General features: G+C 41.5%; 2 protein-coding genes across 5 annotated transcripts; both read right to left on the reverse strand.

Moving 5' to 3' along the window:
- Positions 1–1,256: 1,256 nt before the first annotated feature.
- Positions 1,257–10,345, reverse strand: dlat (dihydrolipoamide S-acetyltransferase (E2 component of pyruvate dehydrogenase complex)). Its single transcript, XM_026182416.1, has 14 exons — positions 9,827–10,345; positions 8,137–8,238; positions 7,936–8,060; positions 7,353–7,512; positions 5,663–5,789; positions 5,367–5,542; positions 5,124–5,271; positions 4,975–5,042; positions 4,604–4,690; positions 4,193–4,300; positions 3,965–4,083; positions 2,567–2,729; positions 2,336–2,472; positions 1,257–2,255 (listed from the first exon to the last, which is right to left on the reverse strand). Exons 1-14 carry the CDS (start codon positions 10,079–10,081, stop codon positions 2,126–2,128), a joined length of 1,905 nt encoding a protein of 634 aa, XP_026038201.1. The 5' UTR covers positions 10,082–10,345; the 3' UTR covers positions 1,257–2,125.
- A 2,322-nt stretch (positions 10,346–12,667) lies between these two features.
- Positions 12,668–27,819, reverse strand: LOC113030294 (dixin-like). Of its 4 annotated transcripts, XR_003273567.1 has the most exons (22): positions 26,859–27,819; positions 26,007–26,136; positions 25,681–25,806; positions 25,213–25,444; positions 23,972–24,073; positions 21,488–21,582; positions 21,278–21,381; positions 20,796–20,882; positions 20,466–20,519; positions 20,270–20,320; positions 20,062–20,166; positions 19,886–19,939; positions 19,689–19,760; positions 18,379–18,450; positions 18,203–18,268; positions 17,761–17,910; positions 17,445–17,508; positions 17,266–17,362; positions 15,790–15,898; positions 15,573–15,652; positions 15,375–15,494; positions 12,668–13,092 (listed from the first exon to the last, which is right to left on the reverse strand). XR_003273567.1 is itself a non-coding variant. In XM_026181615.1 (21 exons), exons 1-21 carry the CDS (start codon positions 26,919–26,921, stop codon positions 15,485–15,487), a joined length of 1,917 nt encoding a protein of 638 aa, XP_026037400.1. In that variant the 5' UTR covers positions 26,922–27,819; the 3' UTR covers positions 15,070–15,484. The 4 variants fall into 4 exon arrangements, 3 of the variants coding, with proteins under 3 accessions (XP_026037400.1, XP_026037399.1, XP_026037398.1); XM_026181615.1 differs by lacking the exon at positions 12,668–13,092 and having other exon boundaries at positions 15,070–15,494; positions 21,488–21,576; XM_026181614.1 differs by lacking the exon at positions 12,668–13,092 and having other exon boundaries at positions 15,070–15,494; positions 17,761–17,907.
- Between the last annotated feature and the right edge of the window lie 14 nt (positions 27,820–27,833).

Raw genomic sequence — 27,833 nt, forward strand, 5'->3', positions numbered from 1 at the left:
ACATAAAATGTGTTCACTAAGTAATGACTCACTAAGTCGATCTGCCGGGCACGTTCTGCAGTCGTCGTCTAAACATATAAACTGTTGTCACATTTATGGAATTCATATGGGAACATAAGTAAATGCTGCCATGTTTCACTGTGATGGTTCATGGAGAAAGACCCAACTGTGCTGTGGAAATCGGATGGGCTGTAGAAGAGTGGTGCTCCATGTATGTGTATGTATATATATGTAGAGAGCGAGAGAGAGATTTGTGATACCATGGGGATTTGAATAAATGCCTACACCATCCGCACCCAGAACAGCACCAACATATGAAGGGAAAAAAAGATATGGACTACAAAGTTTATGGCATCATTAAACTATTAAGTTCTTCAGATGGAGGCACTCCCACTGAGATAGAAATGCTTCGAAGGATGAAGGTGATGATAGGGAACAGATATTAGACACAGATGTGCAGCGATTCATTCTTTTTTCCCCCGCTACCACACACACACACACACACACACACAAAGACACATCCACCAGCTCTACTCACTGTAGGAGTCAAACATTCAGGCTTTTCCTTTGATTCATCATCCACCTGTATTTTTAACATGAAAAATTGACTGAAATGGTACGTTGTGGATCACGAAAGGTTTTCGCTTAGACAGCAGTTGTCCTTGTTCTCTCCTGGATCACCTGGAGCTTTCTTTAGGTGCCTTTCCAGCTTTGACAAAAGTCCTGCTGGGATAATCACATTTACTCAGGGCCTTCTTGATATGCTTTTCTGCTCCCCTGGCCACCATATCTGTGGGAATGATATCCACGCTGTGTTGTAACGTTCTGATGACACCCAGTTTCTTCTCCAGAGTGTGATGAGAGTCAAAGCTTAAATACTGATCCATATGTATAGGTTTATGGTACAAAGCAGTTTTTAAATGTCTCCCATTACTGATGGAAATCTCAGTCTAAGGCGGCTAACCTTTCACTTTTCATATCCTCACTGGCAAAGTTGTGTTGGTCCACAGAGTTAATGTGATCAGTGAACTGTGGCACATCCTGAGATTTGATTTTCACCTAGATGTCATCCACATACCTGAACCAATGTGGTCATTGAGGCTCCAGGTTCAGGTGTCGTTTGCAATCAGACCAATGCCCAAGAAAGGTACATCACTTGCACTTCGATTTGGGCAGATCACCGTGTGTGAATACAATCTTACATCAAGTCTTCCAACAACAACAACAACAACAACAACGACACAAAACAAAGGAGCTTATGGCACAAGGTTGTCTTCACCCAGTTTATTCAAATTACAAATAGCATCCAGCACCACCTTTGTGCGTTCCAGCTGTGAAATACAGAATGTTTGAGACTAGAAAACAAAACAAAACATCCCTGCTGAAGAGAGAATTGGCAAAACTGTTGGATATTTCCTGTAAGGGCAGCCTTTTTCATTCTGAGCTATAATGTTATTAAGTTCTATGGTGAGGTCTCCAAGAGCTTGATTTGTTTTTATCCAAACGTCTCACCACCATATACAAATATACACATACAACTCTTTTCATCCACAGTCAATATACATAACCCTAGCTTCACCCTCCCTACAGAAAACATCTTGTATTTTGAGTGTCTGGGATCATAACAGGGACAGGTGTGTAGATCTGTGTGAGCCTCAACATTTAGATCCCCAACAAGCATACAAACATCTTAAATCTTTTATCCACAAATAGCATTTCCTATTTTCTAACATTCACAGATTCCCGTATGTAAGTTGGCAGAAATAGGGGTATACGGGATAGATTTGCTCTCTGGTTTGACATGTAACACTTCCCTTTTTAGTGACGCACAGTCAGTTGCTCTTCTAGGGTAAGTTGCTCCTAATTCTGGTCTCGTGTAAGATGAGGGCCACAATAAATAGAGTATAGGTGAGAAAGCGCAAGAGGGGAGACAGATCGGTAGGAAAGAAAGCGAGACAGACAAGTAAGCGGAGTGAGTCCTGCCTCTTCCCCTTCTGGGTAACAGGGAGTGACCTGGTGCCAGGGCCAGCCAATCACGGGAGGATCCAGACCAGTTTAGACCAATCGGATCGCTTCAGTGAGAAGCCTCTGCCTGTTGCTGCAGTTTGATGGCAGTACAGTCTCGTCACAACAGCATGGTGACGGGTTTCTCCAGGAACTTGCGGAATTCTGCGAGCCACTGTGCACCGACCGCGCCGTCCACCACCCGGTGGTCACAGCTCAGCGTCACCGACATCATGTTGGCTACGTCAAACCTGCAAGGACCCGCTGCATTAGACGGCAGTTTAAAATGATACCATGCCATTCTGTTACATTACTACATAAATGCACAGACCCTTTTTCGTTGTCAGCAGGCATGAGGCGTTTCTCTGAGCCACCGACAGCGAGGATGCAAGCCTGAGGAGGGTTGATTATCGCCGAGAAGTTCTTGATGCCAAACATGCCTAAGTTAGAGATCGTGAATGTACCGCCCTGGTTGGGAATATAAAGAGGACAATTTAGGTTTGCGAAGAAAGGACAAAAAAAAAAAAAATTATCACTCAGTCAGAATATTAAAAAGCCTTACCTGGAACTCGTGAGGCTGCAGTTTGCCGTCTCTTGCTTTGCCAGCGAGAGCCGTCACATCTGAGCTGATGGAGGTCAGTCCTTTGATGTGGGCGTTAAACACTATGGGCGTGATGAGGCCACTGGCTGTGCTCACGGCCACACTCACATCCACCACGTGATTCCTGGAAAACATAAATAAAGTCATTACAGATGCCGGCGCAGTTCTCTCTTCAAGGCGACCCTTTCGAAACTGAAAGACTTATTCCGAGCGCTCTCTGCTGGCAAAACTGAAACTGCCAACCTGAGAAATATCACATCATTAAGATAACAGTCATTGGTGAACTTTATATTTACAGACAGGCACTCTTATTAGAATAAAAGTATAACAATATGTTTTATACTACCATAAATAACTATAAATGGAGAGGTAAATAGTGCTAATAGCAGCATTAACAATGATACAAGTAGGCAGTGGAACACACCGATATAATGGGAAGTCTAATAAAGGCATTGCAACTATTGCACTTTGCACTTGAGGGAGATATTGCATTATTATTCTAAGTCAACAAGCTGCTTTCAGGCACTCTGTTATTCACAAAAGGTGGCCACAGCGAGTAGCTCCGCGTGTTTTGATTTGGCACATTTTTATAACAGATGCCATTACTGACACAAACCCAAAGAGATCTGCGTCTCCTACCAGGATGTTTTGCTTGTTGGGCGAATGTGTAAACGAGTGCACTATAGGGCCACTATTATTCTAAATCAATACTGCACACTTCATCTTAACAACTAAAATAAAGAAAGTCTCACGCAGTGTAAGAAACGGTGCAAGTGACTTCATGTACACTTAAACAGCACAGAAAATGGAAATAATTTCAGCTACGAGCAACGTTAATTTCATTTTGCTACTCTCCCCTCTGCTGCAAATAAACTGACACCTCACCAGTGCTAACGAGACTTTGTCTTTGATTATTAAAATCATGCTGCCCAACTTTGAAATGTTTCAATCAAGCGCAATAATTAAAACAAAATAACAAAGTTAATTTATCTTGAAATTAAAAATCTAAATTTTAAACTTCCCTATCAAGTTAACTTCATTTCTCTGCATCTATCTTGTGGTTGTACACGTCTCGGCTGCTGTGAGAGAACCACCAGTCTGCACTAGTTGCTTTTGGCCGTGATGGTTTCTGCCTTCAGTAACAAGGTTTCATCATTTAAATGACTTACTGGCGTAATGTTCCCCAACGGCATGTAAACACACTCTGTGATGCATGCACTCATTTAAAGATAAGATCCAAAGAGACAATGGCTGGGAATACAAAGCAAGATGGATATTTCCACAGTCAGGAGAACGTGTTTTCTGTTTGCTGCTTATAGGAACTAAACTCCATGTGGCTCTTAATGAGTTTTTACTCACTGACGAATGACTGTGTCCAACCAGGACGAGTTGCATTCAGGAACCTTCAGGCAGGCCAGAGCACTAGCTTTGATGATGAAATCATTCACACTAAGTTTGATATTCTGGGCTTTCACCTCCTGCAGAGAGAAGAGGGTGAAATCGTTTATGAGATGCTGGAAATGAGGTTTTAGTGCAGTGATAAAAACAAAGCTACAGTTACATCTCTATTAGAAAGCACAAACTCACAGCGTTGAGTTCTTTTCTAAGCTCAAGCACTTGGTCCATGTTGACATCTACAGACAAATAATAGTGGGGGATGGTTTGTTTGGACTGCATCAACCTCTGAGCAATGACCTGCAGGAGAGACAAATATATGCACTTTAGCTTTGATCCATTATTCATCACCAAGAGGAATGAGGTGTGCTGGCTGGGTCTGTTTTGATAAATGGAGTGCCCGCCTGTGGGGCAAAATGTGTTAGCACAGGTCAGAGATAACAGAGCTACACTGAGATCTCCTCGGGACATTTGCCTCCAAGCTCTCAATACACCAGCACAGCACCCCGCACAGAAGGAGCCGCTAATGCACCGACTGCTAGCAGCGGAAGTCATCACAGAATGTAATGGCCCATCAAGAGGCAGGTGTGTGGTGGTGCTCACCTTGCGGATGTTGCTGATAGGGATGTCTGTGAAGGTGCCAGTTGGTGCAGCAGGGGCTGGTGCAAATGCAGGAGCAGCTGGAGCAGCCTGCAGACGTAGAGATTTAATTTGCATTACAGACAACAGAAACAGAGGTACAGGAAATTAATTAATAATTGTGATTATTTGCCAAAACAGATAAATCACTGTCCTGCAACAGCTAAATGTATCATTTAAAAGAAAAATGGGCATGACTGACAGGGACTTATTGATCAGACTGTCAGTATTACATCGGTATTAAGAAAAGGACCATTAAACAATAAGAATGGGTACACATGATTTAACTCGGCTGATGGGCACTAATGTGACTCAACAGTATGGGTTTCCCTTACAGGTGCGGCTTTTGGTGGAACAAAGTTCTCAATATCCTTCCTGGTGATGCGTCCATCAGGGCCAGACCCTGAACAAAAGAGTATTTAAAATTAAAATGTAAAAGCTTCAGCAAACGCTCTTCGTCCATCACATAGGTCCAGCTACGTACCGCTGACTTGAGCCAGGTTAATTCCTTTCTCGGCAGCGAGTTTCTTGGCAAGCGGGCTGATGAACACACGACCCTTCCTGAGTGCAGCAGGGGCAGCAGCTGCTGCTGGTGGAGCAGGACTGGGTGATGCAGCAGCTGGAGCTGCGACCTACGACATAAACAAAGTGTTCTTAAGGCATCTTAAAACTGTACAAAAGCCAAATGACTTCTTATTTGAAAGTGCAGGTTTTCTGTGAGTCTCACCGGTGCTGGAGGTGGTGTGGAAACCTCAACCACCCCAGTTTCAACGTAATCCTTGAAAGCGGCAATGTCGCTTTCCTTCTCTACAATGATGCAGAGCGGCGCGCCCAGAGGAACATCACGGGTTCCCTCCGCCACCAGAATTTTTGCCAAATACCCTTCCTCTTGCACTTCAAAGCCTGTATGCAAACACACAGGACCAGGCTATATTAAAAGTAAGATCATAAATATTTTTTCCTCTGTAGTGCTGAAAGTGAACACGCTTTAGGATCGATGTGTTCAAATCCATTTGGATTTACCAATGGTCGCCTTGTCAGTTTCGATCTCAGCTAAGAGATCTCCTTCGCTCAGCTTCTCTCCGACCTTCTTCTCCCAGCGCTGCACTGTTCCCATCGTCATGGTTGGAGAAAGAGCAGGAAGTGCGATCTGTAACACAAATTCCCACAAATGTGAACAATAGACCTGAAAAAGACTGACAACCTCTTAAGCATCTAGTCAAGTTACAACAAACACTGTTAAAGGTCTAGAGAAAATTTCTTCACGATCACCACTGAAGACACTGAATGATGTTACAGGGACATTCACAGCTGAAGTAAGGGCAGGGACAATTTTGTGGCACAGCCTCCAGCAAATTAAAGCCTTTAACCTCTCTCTGATTAAATGATGACGTGGTGTGACATTATTTTTGTTAGTTTTTTTAAATAAGGAGAAAGAAAATAGTCCTTCAAATAGAGAAAGTTAAAAAATATAACAGATAGGGCAGTCTAAAAATGGCAAGTTAGCCTTCTTAGACTGAGATTTCCATCAGTAATGGTGGACATCGAAAAGCTGATACCACAAACCTACGCATACGGATCAGTATTTAAGGTTTGACCCTCATCATCCACTGGAGCATAAATTGGGTGTCATCAGGACGCTACAACACAGAGCGAACACAGACACAGCAGCCAGGTCAGCAGAAGAACAGCACATCAAGAAGACCCTGAGTAAATGTGGTTATCCCAGCTGGACATTTGTCAAAGCTGGGAGTATTGGAGCAGTTGAGACGCATTTTTTCTAAACACCGGGTCTGTGGCTTTTAAACCCCAGAACATGCTGCACCAAAAATTGGTCCACCCCAAGGATCGGGTCCCCCGAAACAAACAGAGTAAGATAGTGTACGCTGTTAAGTGCCAGGAGGATTGCCAGGATTTACACATATGAGAAACCAAACAACCTCTGGCGAAGCGGATGGCACAACACAGAAGAGCTACCTCGTCAGGCCAGGACTCTGCAGTCTATTTACACCTACAGGCCAGTGGACACTCTTTCAATGATGAGGATGTACACATCCTGGACAGGGAGGAATGCTGGTTTGAGCATGGAGTCAAGGAGGCCATTTACGTGAATCGGGAAAGACCCTCTCTGAATCGAGGAGGGGGCATAAGGGTACATCTTTCACCATCTTACAATACTGTGATTGCAGCCATTCCCCAACTCTCTGTGAATGGTACTCATGGCCATTGATCAGTGGGCTTTGATCAAGGGTCATGAGAATTTGCATAATTAAGATTAAGGAACCGACCTCCCAGCCCATTGTTCCTTCAGTGGGCTGGTTTCAGTCATTATGCAAATGTACTGTTTATAAGATTGGGGAAACCTGCAGTCAGCTGAGACTGAGGAAGTCACTTGGATGAGTGACGAAACGTTTCTCCCACTAAACGCTATGTCCAGATGAACAGAATCAACTTTTGGCGATATAACAGATACATGGAAACTACACATCCACGGAAACTGTTTAATGCCACACAAAGTAGTAAAATCTGACGCATGATCAGAAGAGTCCATAGTGGTATCCGCTTCACTGCCCTGATACACAGTGATCCTGGACAACCCTGATCAAACCAAGACTACGCGCACAAAACAGCATCGTAAACAGATGCTGTGCAGTGTGCACATCACAAATCTACGGCTTTCTGACCGAACTCGTTTATGGAGGAGCTCGCTTACCTTCAAGTGTGCGGGATAAGAGCTTCCAGGGGCTGCAGGTTGAGCTGCCGCTGCAGCAGCGGGTGGCGGAGGCGGAGCAGAGGCAGTAGGTGAAGGAGTGGCACCGGCTGCTTTGATCGAATCTAGTGTTACATCCTTAAAGGCTGAGACCAAGTCAGGGCTGCAGAGGAAAATATATCCACAAATGAGTAAAAACTGACACAACTGCATCGAGCCATACGGCACCCTGTCTTTTAACCTCCCATATTTGATTGTGGCACCTGGCAATTTTATTGATATAGCACATTTCATTACATTACATTTCATAACAAATGTAGACGTAAACCAAGCAGCATTAAAGTTTATTTTAAGGGTTTTCTGAAGATTCAAGTCTTTTCATCATGTTTGTTAAAGCTCTAGGATTAATGATGCACTTAAAGGACTGAAAAAAAATAAAATAAAAGCAGCATTTTGCCACTATCAAAACAGAGTGCTCCCCATTTAATGTTTTTCAACTATTAATTCGTCCCATTACTATAAAAGAACAACCACCAGTGAACTAACAGGCCTCAGCTCTGAATCTGGACTGTCCAAACACACTAACTTGTCAACTGTGATGCAAATCACGGCTCCAACGTTGACATCTCTGGTTCCTTCAGGAACCAGGATCTTTGCCAGATAGCATTCCTCCAGCATCTCAAATCCCACAGTGGCCTTGTCCGTCTCTACCTACAGAGAGAGGCAACATTAGAAATGTACACCACGATCATGTTTTGCGGCAGCGTGGGCACACGGGGCTCCTAACCTCAGCTATGAGGTCACCCTCGCTGATTTTCTCCCCCTCCTTCTTCTCCCAGCGAGCGATCGTTCCTGTCTGCATGGTGGGCGACAGTGCAGGAAGCTCCACCTGAAGAACAAGCAAATGAATAAAATCAAAGTTTAACCTAAAACTTAAAATTAAAAAAATGATCTGCATCATCCTTTTAGAGTATCCAAAAGGCCAGTCAAAAAAGTGCCATAAGTCAGGTGTTGTAACTGCTGTTGCTACATCATCATCATCACCTCATTCATTGCTCAATAAAATGACCTACATCCACTTCACCACAGCTGATTTTTATTGAGTTTTTTTTATATAACAGCAAAGATGAATGACATGCTATTGGTGGAGTAACACAAAGGTGGAAGGACTACTGAGAAGCCTTCCACTTTAGAGTCAAAAATAGAGGGTTTCATTCAGGCTCACAGCCTCAAATCTGCACCTATGCTCAATTAACCTAACAAGCACACCTCTGGACTGTAAGGGGAAAGTGAAGCTGCCAGTTTCATGATTTAGGGGACAGCATGTAATTTCCACATGCAGCACTCCTGACTGACAAAGAGGTATAAACCAGCAGGTCACTTAAATTGGAGGACGAGCATGTCAGACTTCCCACGTTATAATTGTTTCATGTTTTCAGGAGTTCCTGAAGTTGTTCCACAACCAATTAACCATCAGCTCCCTCAAAGTCCTCTGTCTGATGCAGTAGAGGAGAACACAAATCACCTGCTCTAACTGACTTCAATACACTTGGGGAAAGTGACAAAGTATGAATCTAGTCTTTTTAAAACTTTACAATGAATGCGCTGTGTTAAAATGTCTCAGACAGAGGCAAATATCGATAGTACTGAAACAAACACTGATATTGGGATCAGATTGTGATACAACCTGTACTTTACTTCTAATGTCTAAGATCTAAGTTCTGTGTTAGATAAATTATTTTTGGAGAAAGTAAAATATACCTCAAACATTTGCTCAGAAAAGTGTCTGAACCTTTTCGCGGTACCTGTCACATCTTTGTTTTTTGTAAGCTATAGCACATTTAAATAACAGTGCTTTAGAGAAAGGTACATTTATGTTCCAAGTCTAAAAAAACTGTTTCAAAATAGATGACAAGCTGAAAGCTGTACTTTGTTGTGGAAACAAAATACAGCCATTATGGAAGGCAAAGCTCAGTCAGTTAGTGGTCATTAAAAGTTGTTCACAAGTTGCAAATTTATGATGAATCACCTCATAAACAATAACATACTGCTGTTCCCTACTTAAGCTGTCTTTATAGGTTACAAGTATCGGGATTGGCAATCCGAAACCCTGTATTTACTTGGTATCGGGATCGATACCAAATTTTGCAGTATCGCTCAGCACCATCAGGCATGTGTTACGTTTTTATAGCCCAAGTATTTCCTATGGCCTCCGTGTTTGGGGCACAGAAGTCAGGTTTGACGGATTGGTGTCATTCAGGAGAACCGCAGCACAAACAGTCACAACAGTGTCTCCAGTGAACAGTGGAGAAACTAATCGTTCAACAGTTCCTGCTAACCTCATACAGGGAAGAGCCGGATTTCCAGCTAATAAACAGAACCACGAACAGATCTCTGTAACAGGCAGGGAGGTCAAACCAGCTAACGCGGTGAACATGGGTGCTATAGCAACCTGACACCGGCTCCGGTAGCGTTACCTTCTGGTGTGGCGGCAGGCTGTAGAAGCGCTTGCACTGACATCCACTTGCTAGCTGGGGAGACCGCAGAAGAGTCGCTCTGTAGCTGAAGCCGGAGTCCAGAGAGGCGGCTCGGGACCCCGCTCCATAATGAAGCCGTCTCAGACAGCTGGTTCCGGGAGCAGAGCGGGAGCTGAGCGCAGCAGGCCCGGCCGGGAGGGCACGGGGACACCGGAGCCCGGAGGACGGCCTGAGCCGCAGGATCAGACGAAGCATTTCGCAGCGGTTGGGATACTATACAGAGCTGGTGAATAATATGTATGACTTACACCAGCATGAAAACTACACCTACACCGAGGGGTCTCTTCTCCCTGACAGCCAACCCCTATTTAACTCCTCACTTTCTAATGACCTCCTCCAGCCCCAAACACAACCATTTACGGCTTTCTTGCTTGTGCTGTCGTAGCTTTGTCGTTGGTGTCGTAAATCGCAGCGGCTCAAAATTCAGTCGCTGAATACCCCCAAAACAAAAACAAAACAACAAAAAACACCACCACTGTCAATATAAGTGCAATGCTAAAGAAACAAAGTAACGCAAAGAAAAAATTATAATAAGAACTGTTCAAACTGTTTTTAGCGATAAATGTAATTGTGCTGTAATCACATCAATGACCACATGATGGCAGTAGATTCTTTTACTGGGAAGTTTGCCTGGGTTCAGCCAGCCTGTGAATCTTGATTTGAATGTATCACAGTGAGAAGTTTACATATACCCATCATAGCATAGGTAGGTGACTGTTGAAAGCCCACTTTTTATATATGTTGTTGTAACTGTTTCAAAGTTATTAGCATGAATCTGCAATGAGTTTTCTTCAAATAAAAGAGGACTTCGGTAGAACGAAATACAATCTCCATGTGTTTCATTGAGTGTCTAGCACGATCTACAATATTTGAAAGTATTGTTAAAAAATTCCATGAGTTTTTCTGAAATCTTGCTGTCATGCCTACACACATCAACCGAAGGAAGAGTTAAGCCTGTTTCAAGCTCCAGCCTCTCATCCTAGGCTGATGTGCGCCTTGCTTGATGGGACAAATCAGACATTCCTAAGCATCACATTAGATTCCTCTTTCACTGGGATGCCACAGTCTCATAAAACGCACAACCCTTTGTGTACGGCGATCACAAAATCTGGTGTGCAGTGAGCTCATAGATGAAACTAAGGTAACTCACAAATATGAACTATGTGAGCAGAAACGTGTCTGCTGAAATAATAGGAGGCTTAAAACTACACATTCTCTCTTTAACAAGGGAGCTAGAGGTTGGCGAATGGAGGGAGGCCAATCTTCAGACCTTCAATACTGCAAAATATCAGTAAACAAAACTGAATCCATTTCACCGACATTACAATTTCTGTTCAACTGCCAGGACAACTAAACTTGAAATCAGTTACTGTTGTCTTGGGGGTTTCTGTTTCTTTTCCCTCCCCCACAGATGAAGCAGAGAAGAGGAAAAACCAGTTCAGAAGTCACCCCCCTGCCCCTGGTACACCACCAACCTCTATTGATTGAAAGGTATATTTTTATTTTTAAGAAATAAAAAAGTTAAGTTTACTCAGAATATACAGTTTAGTTCAGTTGCTAATGGAGTGATGCTTAGTTAACAAGCTGAGTTAAATAAATGTGTGGTGAATGATTGTTTAAACTAAGTATCATCAGTTAATGTAACTCTGTTATTAGTATATTCAAATGATGATGCATTACCACCACCAACTGGTAGAATATGGAGATAAAGCTCATCAGCTATTATTTGACATAAAAACTCACAAAGTGTTAATTATAAACAGAAAAAAATCACAGCTTAACCTTGAATGGTTTTAAGCTTTGTCCTTCATTACTTCCCATCTCTGCTGATATCACATATCCACAAAATAATTAAAGCATCTGATTGGTGCTGTTATAATAACCTTTCCCTGAACATTAAAAAAAAAGAAGAGAGAAATCATTGATTTCAAGCGACAGCGAGGGGCGCTCAGGCCACTGGAATCAGGGGTTGACGTAGAGAGGGTGCTTGCTTTATATTTCTGGGAGGTCCTTAAATGGACAACGAACGGTGCTCCTATTATTAAAAAGGCACAACAGAGACTTTATTTCCTCAGAATACTAAAGAAGGCCCACCTGTCTGCAAATCTATTAGAGTCTTTCTACCTCTGCTCAATATAAAGCCTCCTGACGTACTGTATAACAGTCTGGTTTGGGAACTGCTCAGCAGCAGACAGAGAAACTCTCCACAAGGTGATAAAAACTGTTCAGGGCATCATCGGCCAGCACCTGCCGCCTCTGGAGGACATCCACTGGTCTGTTCACTCTGCTCCTCCCTGGGAAACGGTACAGGTTACTGAATTCACCCACTGCCAGATTAAAGAACAGCTTCTACCCAGCGGCTATCACTGAACCCTCCTCCCACTTGTGACATTACAGTAAGTTTCTACTCACTATAGACTCGGTACCCCACACACTTTTTTGTAATAAGATATATTACATTTTCATAAGTGGCTTCACACTGCTTACTGTCGTTTTTTATATTTCTTTGTATTTATTCTGTGTATCTTGATAATTGATCATTTTATTGTACTCCATTTTAAATGTACATCCAAACCTCCAGGAAATCTCAGTGTTTATCCCACAGACGATAAACGTTCTGTCGTGTCAGTTTTCATGAAGCACCAGGAGTACAAACACTTCCTTTGCCACACTTGACATACTGTATGTATCGTAATCAAGCCTCAAGTTGGACCCAGAAAGCAGACCCAGACAACAAAGAATATTAAAGCCTTTATTTTCATCACACAAGAAAGGACTAAAGAGGATAGAGGTAACAATTAGCAGTGACAAAATACAGTGGTTTGGTAAACATGGCGTGGTGACGTAGCTATGAGCAACCAGAGAAACGGGACAGTGACAGTGAAGGTAACTGGAGCATGGCTGGTATGTAATGGTCACACTTGGGAGAGAGGAGAATGGAGTTAGAACGGGAGCCAAGGGTGAGTTTAAGAGAAGGTGAGTATGACAGTTTTTCCCAGCTTACTTGCAGGAGGAGTGATAGAGGTGGCGTGAGTCCAGGAGGATTCGTGAGTGTGAGATGGCTGACCTGAGTTCAGTTGGGTCTGAGGTGATGAGTGGGCAGGAGGGCATGCAGGTGAGGCGCCAAGGAATTCCCAGAGAGCAGGTATGAAAACAGAATCCCAGAGGTGAGTCTCAATCATGCGCCATGAAGTATCCGGGAGCAACTAGAGCAAGAGATAACAGCATAAGCAGAGCACTTAAGAGAACAAACATGAAACATGGGAGCCAGTTACCAACATAGAGGAACCTGGTGGAAATTATGCCTTATGGTTGGTAGAATATGGCTGATATGAAGATGCACCTGGTCGTTTTTTGTGCTGTATCGGCTGTTTCTATAGCACAGACTGACTGAAGTGGTAGAAGTGAGATTTAGAGTCTATTCTTGGCAGTGCACCTGGGTTAAGAAGTCAAGAACTGCCAAGTTGGATGGGGCAGTCCTATTATAAGCGAAATAATCATCATTTCATATCTAACACGTCACAGACCTGTCAAATAACTATAAAGACAATAGATGATAGAGTCCAGCAGGAGTGTCCAGAAAGTGATGTGTCGACTATAATGAAGGACGCAAAACGGTGTAAAATTACATACTGATCAAAGTACTAGCTAACTGTGTTTTATGAAAAAGATTTGGACTCAGTCAGGGAAATAAAAGATGGGAATTTAATAAATTTAAATGCAAAGTATACAAAGCTACAAAACAAAAGGAGGAGGAGTTGGTGACTCCTCACAAATAAATAAGAGCCCTGATATGCCCGAGAGTTTTTGTCTTTGTTGACTTTTGACCTACATGTGTTTAAGGCTTTTCACCCCGGGGTTGTTTTGCTTTTCTTTGCGTTAAGATGTTGTTTTTCTGTTTATATGAATCTGTTCAATTAACTCTGTTTCAAGAATTCTGCTCTTTTCAAGAATTAGCAAATCTTTCAATCCATCTAATTCTGTGTGATAGTAGTCAACACAATGAGGGTAACACTGATTTTAAGTTTTTAACCTCTAAGCTCTGGTTTTATGCTTTTTATTTTAGTCCTCGTTTCACAGTGTTTAGGGTTGAGTCCAGACTTGCAATTATAATTTATGATTAAACTATTAAATGAACTGAAAATGCATTTGAGACCATCATTCTCTGCTTTACTTCACTAATTAAAATCACCTTCGGCTCCGACAAACAGGAAGACAACTTGCAACGCCTTGACATTTATTCACCGAAAAAATGAAGAAAATAATCAGAACTTGACCAATCATGAAAGAGATTAACCTAATATTCTGTCTCAGTTGGAATGAGTGAACCCATTGCAATCCCAGTTCATCTCAGATGAAATCAATAATAAAGACATTGATATTCATGGAAATGTATTGCATGTGCAATATAAAAACGGGAACAACACATTTCTTTAAAAAAAAACAGTCTCAGGTTTTATTTCAAAAATACCTAACGTACAATAAAAGCTGTTAACAGACAGTATTCACTTAAAAAATAACTTTTAGCAAACAGCTCAGGTGTTCAATAATCCTCTCACCAGTATATTTCTACATTCTACAGTACAGCCAGTCGTGGTATTCAAGCAGGAGTTAATAAACAGACGTCTGCATGGATTCTGCTGGATTCTGTAGGAGTTTATTCCAAATGGCAAGACAGGGGCAGGGAGAAACAATGACATGTGTGACAACCAGTTTAACTTCCCAAACACACACATCTGTGTGTGCGCACACACATACACCCGCACACAGTAAAAAGAAAGATGGCTAAATGTTACAGAACAAGGATCCTGTGAACGTTCTGATGTAAAATTCACATCCAGAGCATATTTCGACCAGAGGAGGGACATCCTCGGTTCATAATCTCTTTAAACAAACAGCAGGCATAAAATGAATATATTTAAAGGCATAAATTTACACAAAATGCGTTTTTACTATCAGAAGTTCAATCTGAGCATGCTTACAAGGCACGCCGATTGGCTACAAAGCCACATTCAACTCTCCTCTTGATTTAGTTCACAAATGAGTCCTTTTGACTGCCATGCCATCATACGTAACTAACACGAAACACAGAAATACAGCCGTGTCTTGTCTCTCTATATTTTGTCGACCACAGTTTAGACAAATCAGAGCGCAAAACATGTACAACAACACACACCCCCCCCCCCCCCCCCCCCCATTTCTTTATCTGAAGGTAACAGCTTATAGTAATGAAAACTGTAACGTACCTGAAGACATAACAGAAAACATAAATTTGTAACATGTAATCTGGTGGTGTCTCTTTGAAGGCAACACTGATGAACAAGTAATAAAAACTAAACAGTGACTACAGTAAATGTTCTGTAGTTGTGGTGAAACAACAACGCTACTGTGGTCCTTTAAAATGTTATTTCTGAGTCCATAAATAGCTTTACCGTATAAGGCACTGACTTTTACACTATTATGGACATCAGTTACAATGAACCCAAACCTGGTGCTCCTACAGTATTTTGATAGAAGGTCCAGTCCACTTGTGCCTTTGCTGCCTTAATGTGCCACTGGGATCACAGTAAAAAGTGTCGAGAGCCTCTCAGTTTGAACCTACAGCGGCCTGAGACAGAAAACATAGTTAGCTCCCCAACACTGAGATTTAGGGGAACAAACAGAGACAGATGGATCATGCCGTTACCTTTCCTCACCACAATCCTCTTCTAACCAGGCCACTATTTTTCCTTCCCAACCTGGAACAATTGCTTCATCCAGGAATACCTGCAGGCAAGAGTAAAGACTAATTAGTTTTTAGTACAAGAAATTCTAGGATTATTTAGCATATTAGGTAATAATAACAACAAACCCTCAGCAGTGTGCACCAGATTTGATTTTACACTTGTGCTGCTTTTTCTCACCTCTTCTTTCACAGTGCCAAACTCTGGGTCCAGGGCTTTAAAGTGATACCTGTAGTTTCCCTCTCGATCAACAGCTGCCTTAACGTCCTTGAGAGTCACCTCACCCAGCCTGGACAACACAAGCAAAGAAACTGTGTCACGCTAATTATAATTTTCGAATTTCTTGGCCTGACCTGACATAGTTTACTACACTGAAGCATATGGGAATTGGAAAGGGCAGGTGATTGGATACGTTGTCTCTCACAGGCTGATTTCACAAAATCAGATAAGCCAATCTAAGAGTACGCTGAATAGAAATACTAAGTCTCGGGCATAGACTGTATACAGAAGATGGAAGCAGCCACATTTTGTTAAGCATTTTGAGAATAGGGCTGTTCGATATAACGATATATATCAGGTGATGATATAAAAACGTCTATCGTTTCATTTTACGCTATCGTTTGTTTCGTGGTGTCGCAAAATAAACTGTTTACGGCAATATTTTTTCATCGTTTTGATGGTCACTGTAGTGGCTATATTAATTTCTTACAGTTCTCTCTTTCTCTTAGATTTTATATAACCACACTACGGACGGACAAGCGCCTGTTTTTATGCATTGTGGTTAGCAACAACGACGGTAACAACATCGCATGTCCGCTTGTTTATGTTCCACATAAACCTTTCACAATAAAGCTCAAGATCCTGTTGAGACTTTTCAAAATAAACTGAATCACGTGAAAGAGCAGATTATTTACGGATGAGAATTAAAAAAAGAGCCGCCAGGTGCTAAAAAATAAATCTTAGATTCAAATGTTAGAACAGGCTTTTCCCCGCAGCACGCCGTGTAATAAAAACGGCGGCCTTTACAACTTATGTCTAAAAATGTATCGTTTCATGCATCTGTTAAAACACTCAACTCCAGCTACATGACGCGCAGCTGGAAACACTTCCCGCAAGACGAGCTGCCCGAGATTCACAGAATTTACAGAAAATGTTACATTTTTGTGATTTATATCGTTATCGGGACGATAGAATTCTTATATCGGGATATGAGATTTTGGTCATAGCGCACAGCCCTATTTGAGAAGCATTTTGTTCGTTGTCAATATGATGTGGCACGTAAAAGGTGGATCTGACAAGGAAACGGAGGCCAACAGAGTCCATAATTTCCAAAATGATCATGTTATATTCAATAAGGTGTGAAACTAATGATTTGAAGTCATAAACTCATTGGGAAAGTGTTTCCTGAGGTCATAGGTCAAAGGACGGGTCTGTGTTCTCAGACTTCTACACAATCAAACTTCTTTTCTAACCATGCCTCCTGTTGGCCATTAGAAAGATTGCAGGTTTATGACACTATAGAGACCCAAAATAACCATCTTTTAAATACAGTCTAAGGTGTGAAGCACTTCAGTCAGTGTAGCTAGCAGTACAGTTAGTATATTCTTTCAATTGTTGCTGTGTAACATTATCACACTCGTCTATAAACACACAAACCTCTTCGGTATAGTGATCATTGAAGGCGTTGGGGATTTTCCAGTAAAATAAAGGATTTTTGTGGAGGAAGATGAACCACTGTGGGACTGACAATTGTCTATAACAAAACAACAAGAACACAATCAGTAAAATGATTACATTGTATGGCTGTGAAGCTAGGACACACTAAAGGCTCTTACTTGTGGAAGACGACGAGTCCAAATCTCCGTGTTGGGCTTTGCATCTCGGAGATTTCCCCCTTCCCTGGATAAAATTACCAAAACAAAAAACAAAAACCCTCTTTGAATCTTCAATAAAAATTCAGGGTAAAAATCTGATTTTAAAGTGATCATCAGCTGATAGTTTAACAAGTCAGCAGCTACTTTTAGTTACAGCAGACTCGCCAATCGACTCGTGACACCACACAGTTTGAGCTTTTAACCCACAAGGCACAGGTACTAACTAAACTCATAAGACTAATTTATCAGGTGTTCTGTGAATGCATGGTATTTGTACCCTCTGCGTGTGCAGAACATGCAGCCTGTCAATGAGTGATACAATGCCCTGCTCCAGGGTGTCCAGTGTATGATGCTGCGGGTCGTGGTCTCTGAAGTTGTTCCTCAAACTCCGAAGTGCATCTCTGAGCAGCTGAACTTCTTCTGCCTGCTGACAGAGCACAAACAAACAAACTGAGCTAAACCCCCTCGTGCTTGTTTACACTGCTATTTCTGCATATATTTGACGTTTGTTATATCACAGAAACTCTATTTTGAAGCATAGTGCCTTCTGGGTAATCATTTGATCAGCAGTGATCAATGCTCAAACAATCTTATCACATTATCTCAGCATTTCAAAGAACTTGCTGGTCTAAAATTTAGAATACGGGTTTATGACATTTCAAGTGTAAAGCAATCAGCCAAAATACTGAGAAGTCTTATTGACAAAAAATAATATTTACGCCAGACACAGAAGGAGCAGGATTTCCAGGGTAAGAACAGCCATTATTTTCTGCACTGGTGGGAATCTGAAAAGAAAGAGGAATAATCAGCTGTTTATTGCAACTCTGAACTTATGTTTGAGGCAGACAGAACATAAAATCATCCTGCTTAAAGGACCGATGTAGAAAAATACTACCTCTTGTGGATCTCTGCTCATCAGCTCCTGCAGCATGCTGTTTTTATGCTCCAACTCTCTTTGTAGTTCATTCTGCCAAATCACGAATTAATGTAATCAATATGATGTAGTGCTTGCAGGCAATCATTGACAGAGCCCTGAATAAACTGTGATAGCCACAAAGACTTCTTTAAACTAAGAATGTGTAAGCATTTTATGACCCCAGGAAGCCAGAACTTCTGTTTCCAACTTGCATAGATCAGCTCAATATTCAACAAGCATGACCACAATGCCTAAGAGCACCCTCTTGGCTAACCTCAAGCCTGTTGACACTGGGTTTAACAACTAATCTCCAGGAGAATCAGTTTCATATCCTAGATATGCGACAGTCTGATAAACTGAGAGAAACTTTTCTGCAAACACCATCTTTAATTTCATTCAACATGATCGTTTGCTTCAATATATTAAAAATCAAGTAGTATCATCTTGATGAATCTTACAGATTAAATTGTGATGTTTGATGTTATAAGAATACAAATGATATGAAGAGTACAAATATGTATGTACTGTTTAAACCTCAAGCAGGTCAGTCCAAGGAAGTCACACATCACTGCCAACTCATTTGAAGGACAAACATTTGTGATTGGCCACCTTTGCATGCATCTCCAAAACATATAAAAATGTAACCAAAAATCTTCATAGAGATCGCCAGGCCTGGCAATCTCTATGAAGACACAGACACATCTGATTTCCTCACCACGGCTCAGCACCTGGCTCAGAAACACACCAGCAGCAGGCAGCCCTCTTGTCCGATAACTCCAAACTCACCACTCACCATTTAACTGCTGCTTTTCTTTGTCTCAAAGGTGCGCCATATACGCACCGCTGGTACAGTGAAACTGCAAATGTTTCTTTAAATCAGTTATGGTTCCTTTGATTGCTCATCCATTACTCAGATAACTGCAGCAATTCTAGAGCTATACATGCAAACAAGCGCTGACTCTCCAAGGAATATCTAAAGGTCGTTGGTTCTCTGACTGCTCCGGTCTGCATGCCTTGGTATACTTGGTCTGAAACCCAAGATTCGTTCATCATTGTGAATGCTAGACAGAAAGTCTTGTTATCTTATTTTAAGTTAAAGAAACTTCAGGAGGAAATTGAAGTTACTTATAAGGATGAGTTCATAGATCTACTTAAGAGGACTTCCTATCTAAAGCTATGTTTCAGGCAGTGGTTTAATTGACATGTGGTTAAAAAGACTGATTAATACTTCTCCATTAATCAAGACATCTTGTCAACAGGCAGAGAGAGAGAGAGAGAGAGCTTCACACCTGCATGTCCTGGCTTTCTTCGAGCTTGTGTTTGAGTTGCTGTAGAAGTCTGTCCTTCTGAGCGACCTCCTTCTGCTCACGCCCAACCAACCAAAGAGGAAATATGTGGCTCTACATTTAGTCAAACCTTATTGCACAAATGTGTTGTCATGATAAATGCTAAAGTGAGACTCAAATAATAAACTAGAGTAGCTCACCTTGCATTCAGCCCACAGCCTGTTGCATTCCTCCAGCTTCCACTGTAGCTCTGCCTGCAACACATTTCCACGGATGAGGGACTGTGCATTACACATCTATAATGCAAAGTGCCCAACTTTCTTGTAAACAGGACTCTGACTTTATGCTATAAAAATGGAATCGTATTGTATTGTACATTTTTGCTGTCGAGTTCATCCTTCGTCATGCTGGCTCTGAGCAGCTCTTGCTTCATCTGCAGTATCAGCGCCTCCTGAGTGCACAGTCTCTGCTGCTGGGCGTCCTGCACAACAACAACCCAACAGAAAGTCGGCACTTTTTCAATACAACTAGAATCATTTTCAACTAAGCACTAAGATCATTAACTGGGTCTAGATTTGTCCCACCTTGACTCCCTGCAGGCTCCTCACTTCCTGCTTACAGCACAACAGTTCCCTCTGAAGCAGCAAACACATCGTTAATAATGTTAATAATTAATCGCAGTGTGTTTCGCCACAAATCCATTCTAGGTGTCATGTTTCCCAACAAAAACAAGAGGAGAAAACAGTGACATTAAAAAAACCTTGTAAAAAGTAACTGTACCTTCAGCTCTTGAGCTTCCTCCATACTCTGATCTAAACGACTGCGAATGACTACCTGGAAAAAAGGAGAAAGAGGGAATGTGTGTGAGAACTGCAATGGAGTGAGAAAACAGTGAAATTGATACCCGTGTCACCCTCTGAGACATGCGCGCACACAAAAACCACAGCTATGAAACAGTAACGTGATCTGTAGTGAACACAAAGGGTTGAAGACGAAAATGACACAGGAATGACAGAGAAAGAGAGACAGCAAGACAGAGAGCAGACAGCAGGGATGAAATAAAGGCAACAAATGTGAGAGGAAAAACTAAGAAAAAGAAACCATTATTACCAGCTGCTGTTCAGACGTGTTCCCTTGTTCCAAAGTCAAAGACGCATCCTGCTCGTCCTCGGGCAGCGAACCACGCAGCAGCAGAGCCTACAAAGGCACACACATGTGACAGCAGTTTGCACGGTGTTACATTAGCTGGCAGGTTGCCTTATGAGGCAGTGCAGCTGTGTGCACGGTGTATGTTAAGAACTAAAATAAAAGCTACTAAGAATTGCATTACAATCCTGCATCAAGTAAAAGTCAGTAGGTAAACAACATAAACAGGACCTTGCATGTTTATGTTGTTTAGGGTAGTGTGTTCTGGCCCAGTGCAGGGAACTGAACCATGACCCCCACACAGTTCTTTTAACAAGAAATCTCAAAAATCACCTGAAGCCTTCTTTTACTATATGTACGAAAACATGAGCAAAATACAAGCAGTGTTTCACAATATGCGAAGAAGCACATCAGTGATCAAACATGGAGGTTTATGATGAACACACCTGTAATGCAGACACCATTTTTCGTGTCTCCTGCACCTCTTTCTCCAAAGTATCATTGAGAGAGTCCCCCCATGCCATCTCCACTGCAACTTGAGATGACTCGGCTACACGCGCACACGTGTACAAACAAATAACACAGTGTCACTGTGATGTCAGTGGGAAATTTGGAGAAATTTAGAAATGAACCTGAAGTGACGAGTTGTGTCTCACCACTGCTTTGCTGTTGCTCCTGGTCTTGCTCCTGCCTGTCTGAGTGGCTGCTCGGTGGAGCTCTTGGTGATGACAGCGGACTAACAGAGCTGAGGCTCATAAAGGACAAAACACTTATTAATCATCTTGCACTACAGAAGCATGTAGATTTGTGCACCTACATAAAGATTTTAAATATTTTTCATTCGTTTAACTCTCTGTCAGCTCTATTTTGCACACCTACAGAGAAGCTACACTTTTCTGTAGGATAGCAGAGACCAACAGCCTCCTCTCCAGAAAATAAATAAATAAATAAATATATATATATATATATATATATAAAATATTACTTTACACCATGTATGACACTCCATTTAATGCTGACTCACATATCTTTGTTTCAGGTCCTTCATAACACATATTTGCATTTTTAGCAGCATGAGAAAAAAAAACACAACAACCACGAGACAAAAGTGACAGTTATCATGCACAAAGCACTGTAAACATGTCGTAAGCAAAGCATGTAAACTGCTACCAGGGTGTCTCTTTTATAAATCCTTGCAGATAAATGTCTTGTCTCACATCCTGGAGGAAAAGGAGCCTGAAGGGGTCAAAATCCACTTGAACTAACCAAACTTTCAGTTATGCTACAACACACATAACGTCACACAAACCTCAGGAATCACCACAAACCCACACAGCATCAGTTTCTTGCCTTACCATTTTATCTGTGCACCCCCCATAGCGAGCTATGGTCGCTTCAGCTGGTACTTAACAACTCCAAGTAGTTGACTTTGTCTGCAAGAGTCTAGCATCTACAGCTAAGACAAACTAATGGCAATTTGTGAATCTCCTCATGCTGAAACATCCGCTCCCCAGCCTCTAGCTAGCTAAGGGTAACCATGGCAATCAGCGCAGCAGCTTAGTATCTCTCAAATGAGCAACATATGGGAAGGATGGCAGCATCGGGTTTTATTTATATCTCTGATGAATCAGTGTCTCTCTGAGAAGACAAACCCCCACTGGACTACAAATAATCAATTAATTCAACCCTCACTCTAAAAATAACTAACTAAAAATATGATCACATAACTTCAAAATGGACATGTGATTTGAGAAGACAAAGGTTGATTTTTTCCCCCTGTCATCTGCCTGTGGTTTGCTCAGATGTACTAAAACACTCTCTCTTTCTTTCTCTCTCTCTCACACACACACACACACACACACACACACACACACACACACACACACACACACACACACACACACACACACACACACACACACACACACACACACACACACACACACACACACACACACACACACACACAGAACAAAACTTGCAGCGCTAAGACCAAAGTCATATGCTCTGTCAGGCAGTTTCTGCAAAGTAAAACACACACACCACAAAAATGTGGTTTTCTGTTTTTAAACTGCTGAAAAATAAGTTTTAAAAATGACAGATATCAAATTTACATAAACAGTGCTGCATGTAACACTAACATTCAGATACTTTTACAGATAAAAGTGGCAAATTTAGGAGAGAAAACTTGGAAAAGTAGTGTTTTAAGTCAAGCCTGTAGTGCATGGCTACCTAACTATATAGCTAATAGTTTGTTGTCGGCCTTTTATTAGAAAGATTTGCTGATCTTCAAATGTTACTTTCAAGTTACTGATCCCTTGAAAATACACACACCCAGCCTCAGAGGCTCACAAGCTAGTCTACTCCTAGTGATGATCCCAAGTCTGAATGAAAGAGCATTCAGCGTAAAATCAAACTGTGGATCCATCACTGTAACAACCCTAAATAAGTTAGCAGCTAAAAGGCCCTCTCTAATGTAAAAATACTTTTAAAAAAACAACATTTAATCACATCACTCTGTCAAATAAAACTAATAGACAGAAGCGGGGTCTCTGATAAAGGTCAGGGGCATTGTTGACACAAACAATTTAGGCCTAGTCTGGATGTACATGTCTCATAATATTAAAAACAGGGAGTGCCTGTGTAAACATCTCTGAGTGGGCTTTCATTGAAGTTTGATGTTTATAGTATTAAAGCTTCTAGATATCAGCTATAATACTATAATGTTATATATGCACAGATAGGTGGACTGAGTATTTCTGAGTATATTGTTAAAGGAAAAAATTGTGGAAAGAAAGAAGGAATCTCATGTGATCTCTGGGGTTTGAGCTGAACCTCTCCAAAGTACTCGTAGTATAATTCTAACATTTTATTGTAAGAGGCTTCATCCTGATAATATAACAAAGTATATGTCTACAAATAAAATTAATTAGAAATAAAGCTCTGTTACCTTGTATAGTGGAGGTTAATAAACCTCTTGATGACTTTCAGCCAGCAAAGCCAATACTCTTTATATGCATCGAGTTATGTAAACATGGCAATATGACAGCTTTCTAGTAATATAATTTCAGTCTGCTAAATTTATTTTTGCCCTGCATGACTATAACAGCAATGGCAAACACAGGCTTGTGCAAAATTACCTGCTATGCTGAGGGTTATCCTGTTCATCTGGGGCTCCTCTTTCATACTGTTCAACCAGTGCACGGACACACACACTCTTCTCCCCATCCAATCCACAGCCACTGAAAGACAACCGAATAGCTTTTCAACTTGCACACAGAGACATTCTTTATTTTATAGCGTTTGTGAGGATGGAAACGTGACGATCGGTGTTTCTCCACCAGAGGACAGCAAAGACCACAGAGCTATTGCTCTGTCACTCCACATCTGACCATCTCTGGTGCCATTTAAAGCTAAGAATCAGCCCTTTTAGGGCTTATGATACAACTGTACTCTGCCATAGAGAGCACAGGTTCAGCTGAAATGTGACTAAAAGGAAGCTTTAATTATTTGCTTCCTCCACAGATAAAGAATAGGAGCTGAAATACCAGATTCTTAGTTACTTAATTAGAATATGAATAATTTCTTGCAGTTCTGACAAACTAAGACAAGAAAAATGCACAAATAAATCAACAGACTTCATAAACAGGCAAACAATAATAACATACCTGACTGTATGCTACAGCCCTGTTTATACCAATGAGCTTTTTGAGCTTCAAGACATAAGAAGTCTTGTGCAAATAAAAAAAAATATGATCGGCAGCTTTACTTTTATCAAATACACATCAATGATTAAGCCATATGTGCTGAAAAACAACTCTTTCAAAATATGCATTTGCTAGTTTCCACAAAGACACACAATTGATTTCTAATGCACTCAACTCTAAAAAAAATACGTAGAGCTGCTAAATAGTTTGACGATAAATATCTTTAATTATTTCTGGAACACAGCTTTCAGGCACTGCACATCTGGCGGTGCATTAATTATTTAACAACTCAATCATACAACTGTATGATCATTAAAAAAACTGGCTTTGTGGGGTTAAAATTTACTAGTTAAGCATGTGACACTTCCATGGTGTTGGTTTTATAAAAGTGAGTGAAAGTCCTCTGCAGATGCTGAGGTGTTTTCTACAATGCCGGCTAACTTTAGTCTGTTAGATCTGTAGGCCCATTTGATTGACTTGTATGAAAAGAGTAACCACTTTCAGGTGCAAATTAAAATAAGTGGACAGAGGAATTTTACAACAAAAACTTTACATTTGTCCGAACTACATCAAAGCAAATGACAGGAAAGCAGCCTCTGCATGATTCTAAACAGTAATCTATGGGGATAAGAGTTTACACCCATGATTATATTTACAACATGTGGCCAGCATACCTGTGGAGGCGTGCGGTATGTGTGGGCAGTGAGGCATCGTGTCGAGCTGATGCCAGAGTAGCAGCGGCACCCTGAGCTAGAGCAACAGTAGACAGAGGGTTGTGACTGGCATGGCCTCTCGTCAACCTCCTCCCGCTCCCAGAAGCATTCCTGTGATTGGCTGTTGGTTTGAAATGGGCCGCCAATGCCAGAATTACCCTCATTACGGATTTCAGATTACCATCGACAATGTCTGCAAAAACAAAAGAAGCACATGTTAAGAGTTTCCCTACACTTTTGGACACTGTTTACACTTATAGACAAATACGTATATTTGATACAAGTGTTTTATGGACTTTAAGTTCTAATTTTAATAACACTTCCTGGCTACAACTGTGAATAATGAGCCACAGAAAGTTTAGGAACATATACTCTTGAAATAAAGAAAAGAAAAAAAGAGCGGAAATACATAGTTTTCTGTAAGTTTACCTCTTGCGGATATGTGAGGCATGCGTATGTGCCTGGAGGAAATGAAGCGCAAGACTTCCTCCACATTCTTCCTGCTCTCCTCTTTGTTTTGTGGAGCAGCATACACTCCCTCCAGCACCTCCCCAGCTCCCAAAGAGAATACGAAACATCATTAACGGCCATGTAAAGAACAAGTGTTAAAAAAGACGAACAGGTGTTGAGCACAGACTGTGTTCAACCCTAAATTAAACAACATCTTATTGATGGTTTATTTTGTTTTTTCCCTCTATTATTTTTTCATCATGTCATCCATTTGTTTGTGTGTCAGTGTGCAGAATTGTATTTACCAACTATCTCGATTAGCTGTGTGAGCACAACCCCATCCTGCAGATCATGCCTGAGGTCTGCGATGAGCTTCAAGCCTGGTTTCCTCTTCAGCTGAGAGTTCACCCAGGAAACATATGCTGCCAGCTGCTGCTGCAATCCATCAATCAGATGCACAAATCCGACAAACCACAAACACACACATTAGACTGGCTGCCAAAGAAGCCTGCGACAACGGCATAACACACGGGTGCCTTTGTTTACGCCACTGGGTCAGGGGGAGAGGGGGCAGGGTCCGCCTATTGTCCCAATGGATTTTACTTTTACTCCGTGAAGTCAGTCATGTACCTTCACGTTCAGAGTAGAGGTGCAGAGTTCACCATACTCCCCCATTGTACTTCACACGGTTCACTCGTACACTCCGTGGGTTTACCACATCCTTACCGGTATCGGTCAGTCACGTGACACCCCGTTGTCCGGGATACGCCACAAAGAACCTACCCATCTCCACAAACCAGAAACGCTCATTTCACGCTAATTGTGATGTTTAATTGCGATGTTTGGTAGCAGTCGAGTCTCACTTCCTGTCAACCGTTTCGTTAAACGTTATTGTAGCCATCCAAGTCAGGCATAAAACTACATCTTACGTCAGTTATTTGTCCAATTATTTCATTTACAACCGTCATATGAAATTAGCAAAAACGGCGTCAACATTACCTGAGCTGCACAAACTACAATAAAGGATGCTTTTTTATTTTTATCTAAGGTTAACTTCAGTGTCCTACCGGCTGACGTTTAAGAAATTTAATCGCTTTACAATTTACAACAAACACAACGTAATAAACATTAGCAGTAGTAACGCCGAGTAAAGTTACCTCGTTGAAGCCTCCGTGAAGAACCTCATCCATCAAACTTCCTCTCGAGAGTGAGGCGATCATCTTCTCACTCGAAAACCCATTTAAGCCAGCCAGCTAGCTGGCTAGCTTCGCTGACTGTCACACGGCTGGTCTAAACATGGGGCAGAGCCCCGTTACTAACTACTGCTGCCCTTCTGCAAACGTCAACAAACCCAGACAATTGGGGGATCTGAGGAAACGACTACCGTTACTCGGGCATGCAGACCGGTGTGAAGTAAGATTAGACACTCGGAACATCCGGTTGAACGTTTCACAATAAAAATGCACATGACTTCCGGAAGTCGTGAAGCGTTCAGATCAAGTACTAATGAACACATTTTAATGACCTCTAAGTCACTGTCATTTTTACTTTCCTCGCTATGATTTACGTTTTGTTTTTAGACACCTTCAGAACTGTTTAGGCCTTATAACTGACCTTAAAACTGGAGCTGCCAAAACCAATCAAGGCACCTCTCAGGATTTCTTTCTTTATCTGTCAAAGATCCTTTAGCCCTGTCGATTGACACGTTTGGGTCAGGTTCCCTGAGGTGTTGTCCTACCAGGAAAGGCTGTCGTTATTAAGGGAGTGCAGTATTTAAGATGGCTTTAGCGTCAAAATCCAGCAAGGGGAAGACCCAAGGTTTCCCAGGGGAACAATGTATTTTAATAAGATAATCACTGTTTTTATTTTTCTGTCTGTGGTCAAAAGCTTGTGGCTGAATGGTGTACAAATGTTCACAGGAAAACAAAAATGAAAATCTTCCTAACTTTTAGTTACAATTATTTAAAAGGCAGAATTAATGTTTGGTGACACCTATTTTTGATACTCCTGATGCTTTGTTTGTATTGATGTTATTTGTGTGCTGAAATGAAATGAAAGATAGAAAGAGTGTGTAATTATAGCAGAAGAATATCCAGGTGAAGGTGCAACCCTGTTGTGAAACAAAAAAGAAA

Source organism: Astatotilapia calliptera, chromosome 10 (genome assembly GCF_900246225.1).
Source record: "Astatotilapia calliptera chromosome 10, fAstCal1.2, whole genome shotgun sequence".
NCBI classification, from domain to species: Eukaryota; Metazoa; Chordata; class Actinopteri; order Cichliformes; family Cichlidae; genus Astatotilapia; species Astatotilapia calliptera.

What these genes read in the sequence shown, in the direction of transcription:
- dlat (XM_026182416.1), bottom strand. Translation starts at nt 10,081, where the DNA reads ATGCTTCGTCTGATCCTGCGGCTCAGGCCGTCCTCCGGGCTCCGGTGT. An exon ending in AGGGTGACCTCATAGCTGAG is followed by an intron (nt 8,061 to 8,136) that starts GTTAGGAGCCCC and finishes CTCTCTCTGTAG; the next exon opens with GTAGAGACGGACAAGGCCAC. An exon ending in TGCAGCCTCACGAGTTCCAG is followed by an intron (nt 2,473 to 2,566) that starts GTAAGGCTTTTT and finishes ATTCCCAACCAG; the next exon opens with GGCGGTACATTCACGATCTC.
- LOC113030294 (XM_026181613.1), bottom strand. Translation starts at nt 26,921, where the DNA reads ATGATCGCCTCACTCTCGAGAGGAAGTTTGATGGATGAGGTTCTTCAC. An exon ending in AGGAAGCTCAAGAGCTGAAG is followed by an intron (nt 20,321 to 20,465) that starts GTACAGTTACTT and finishes TTGCTGCTTCAG; the next exon opens with AGGGAACTGTTGTGCTGTAA. An exon ending in ATGATCACTATACCGAAGAG is followed by an intron (nt 15,899 to 17,265) that starts GTTTGTGTGTTT and finishes TGTGTTGTCCAG; the next exon opens with GCTGGGTGAGGTGACTCTCA.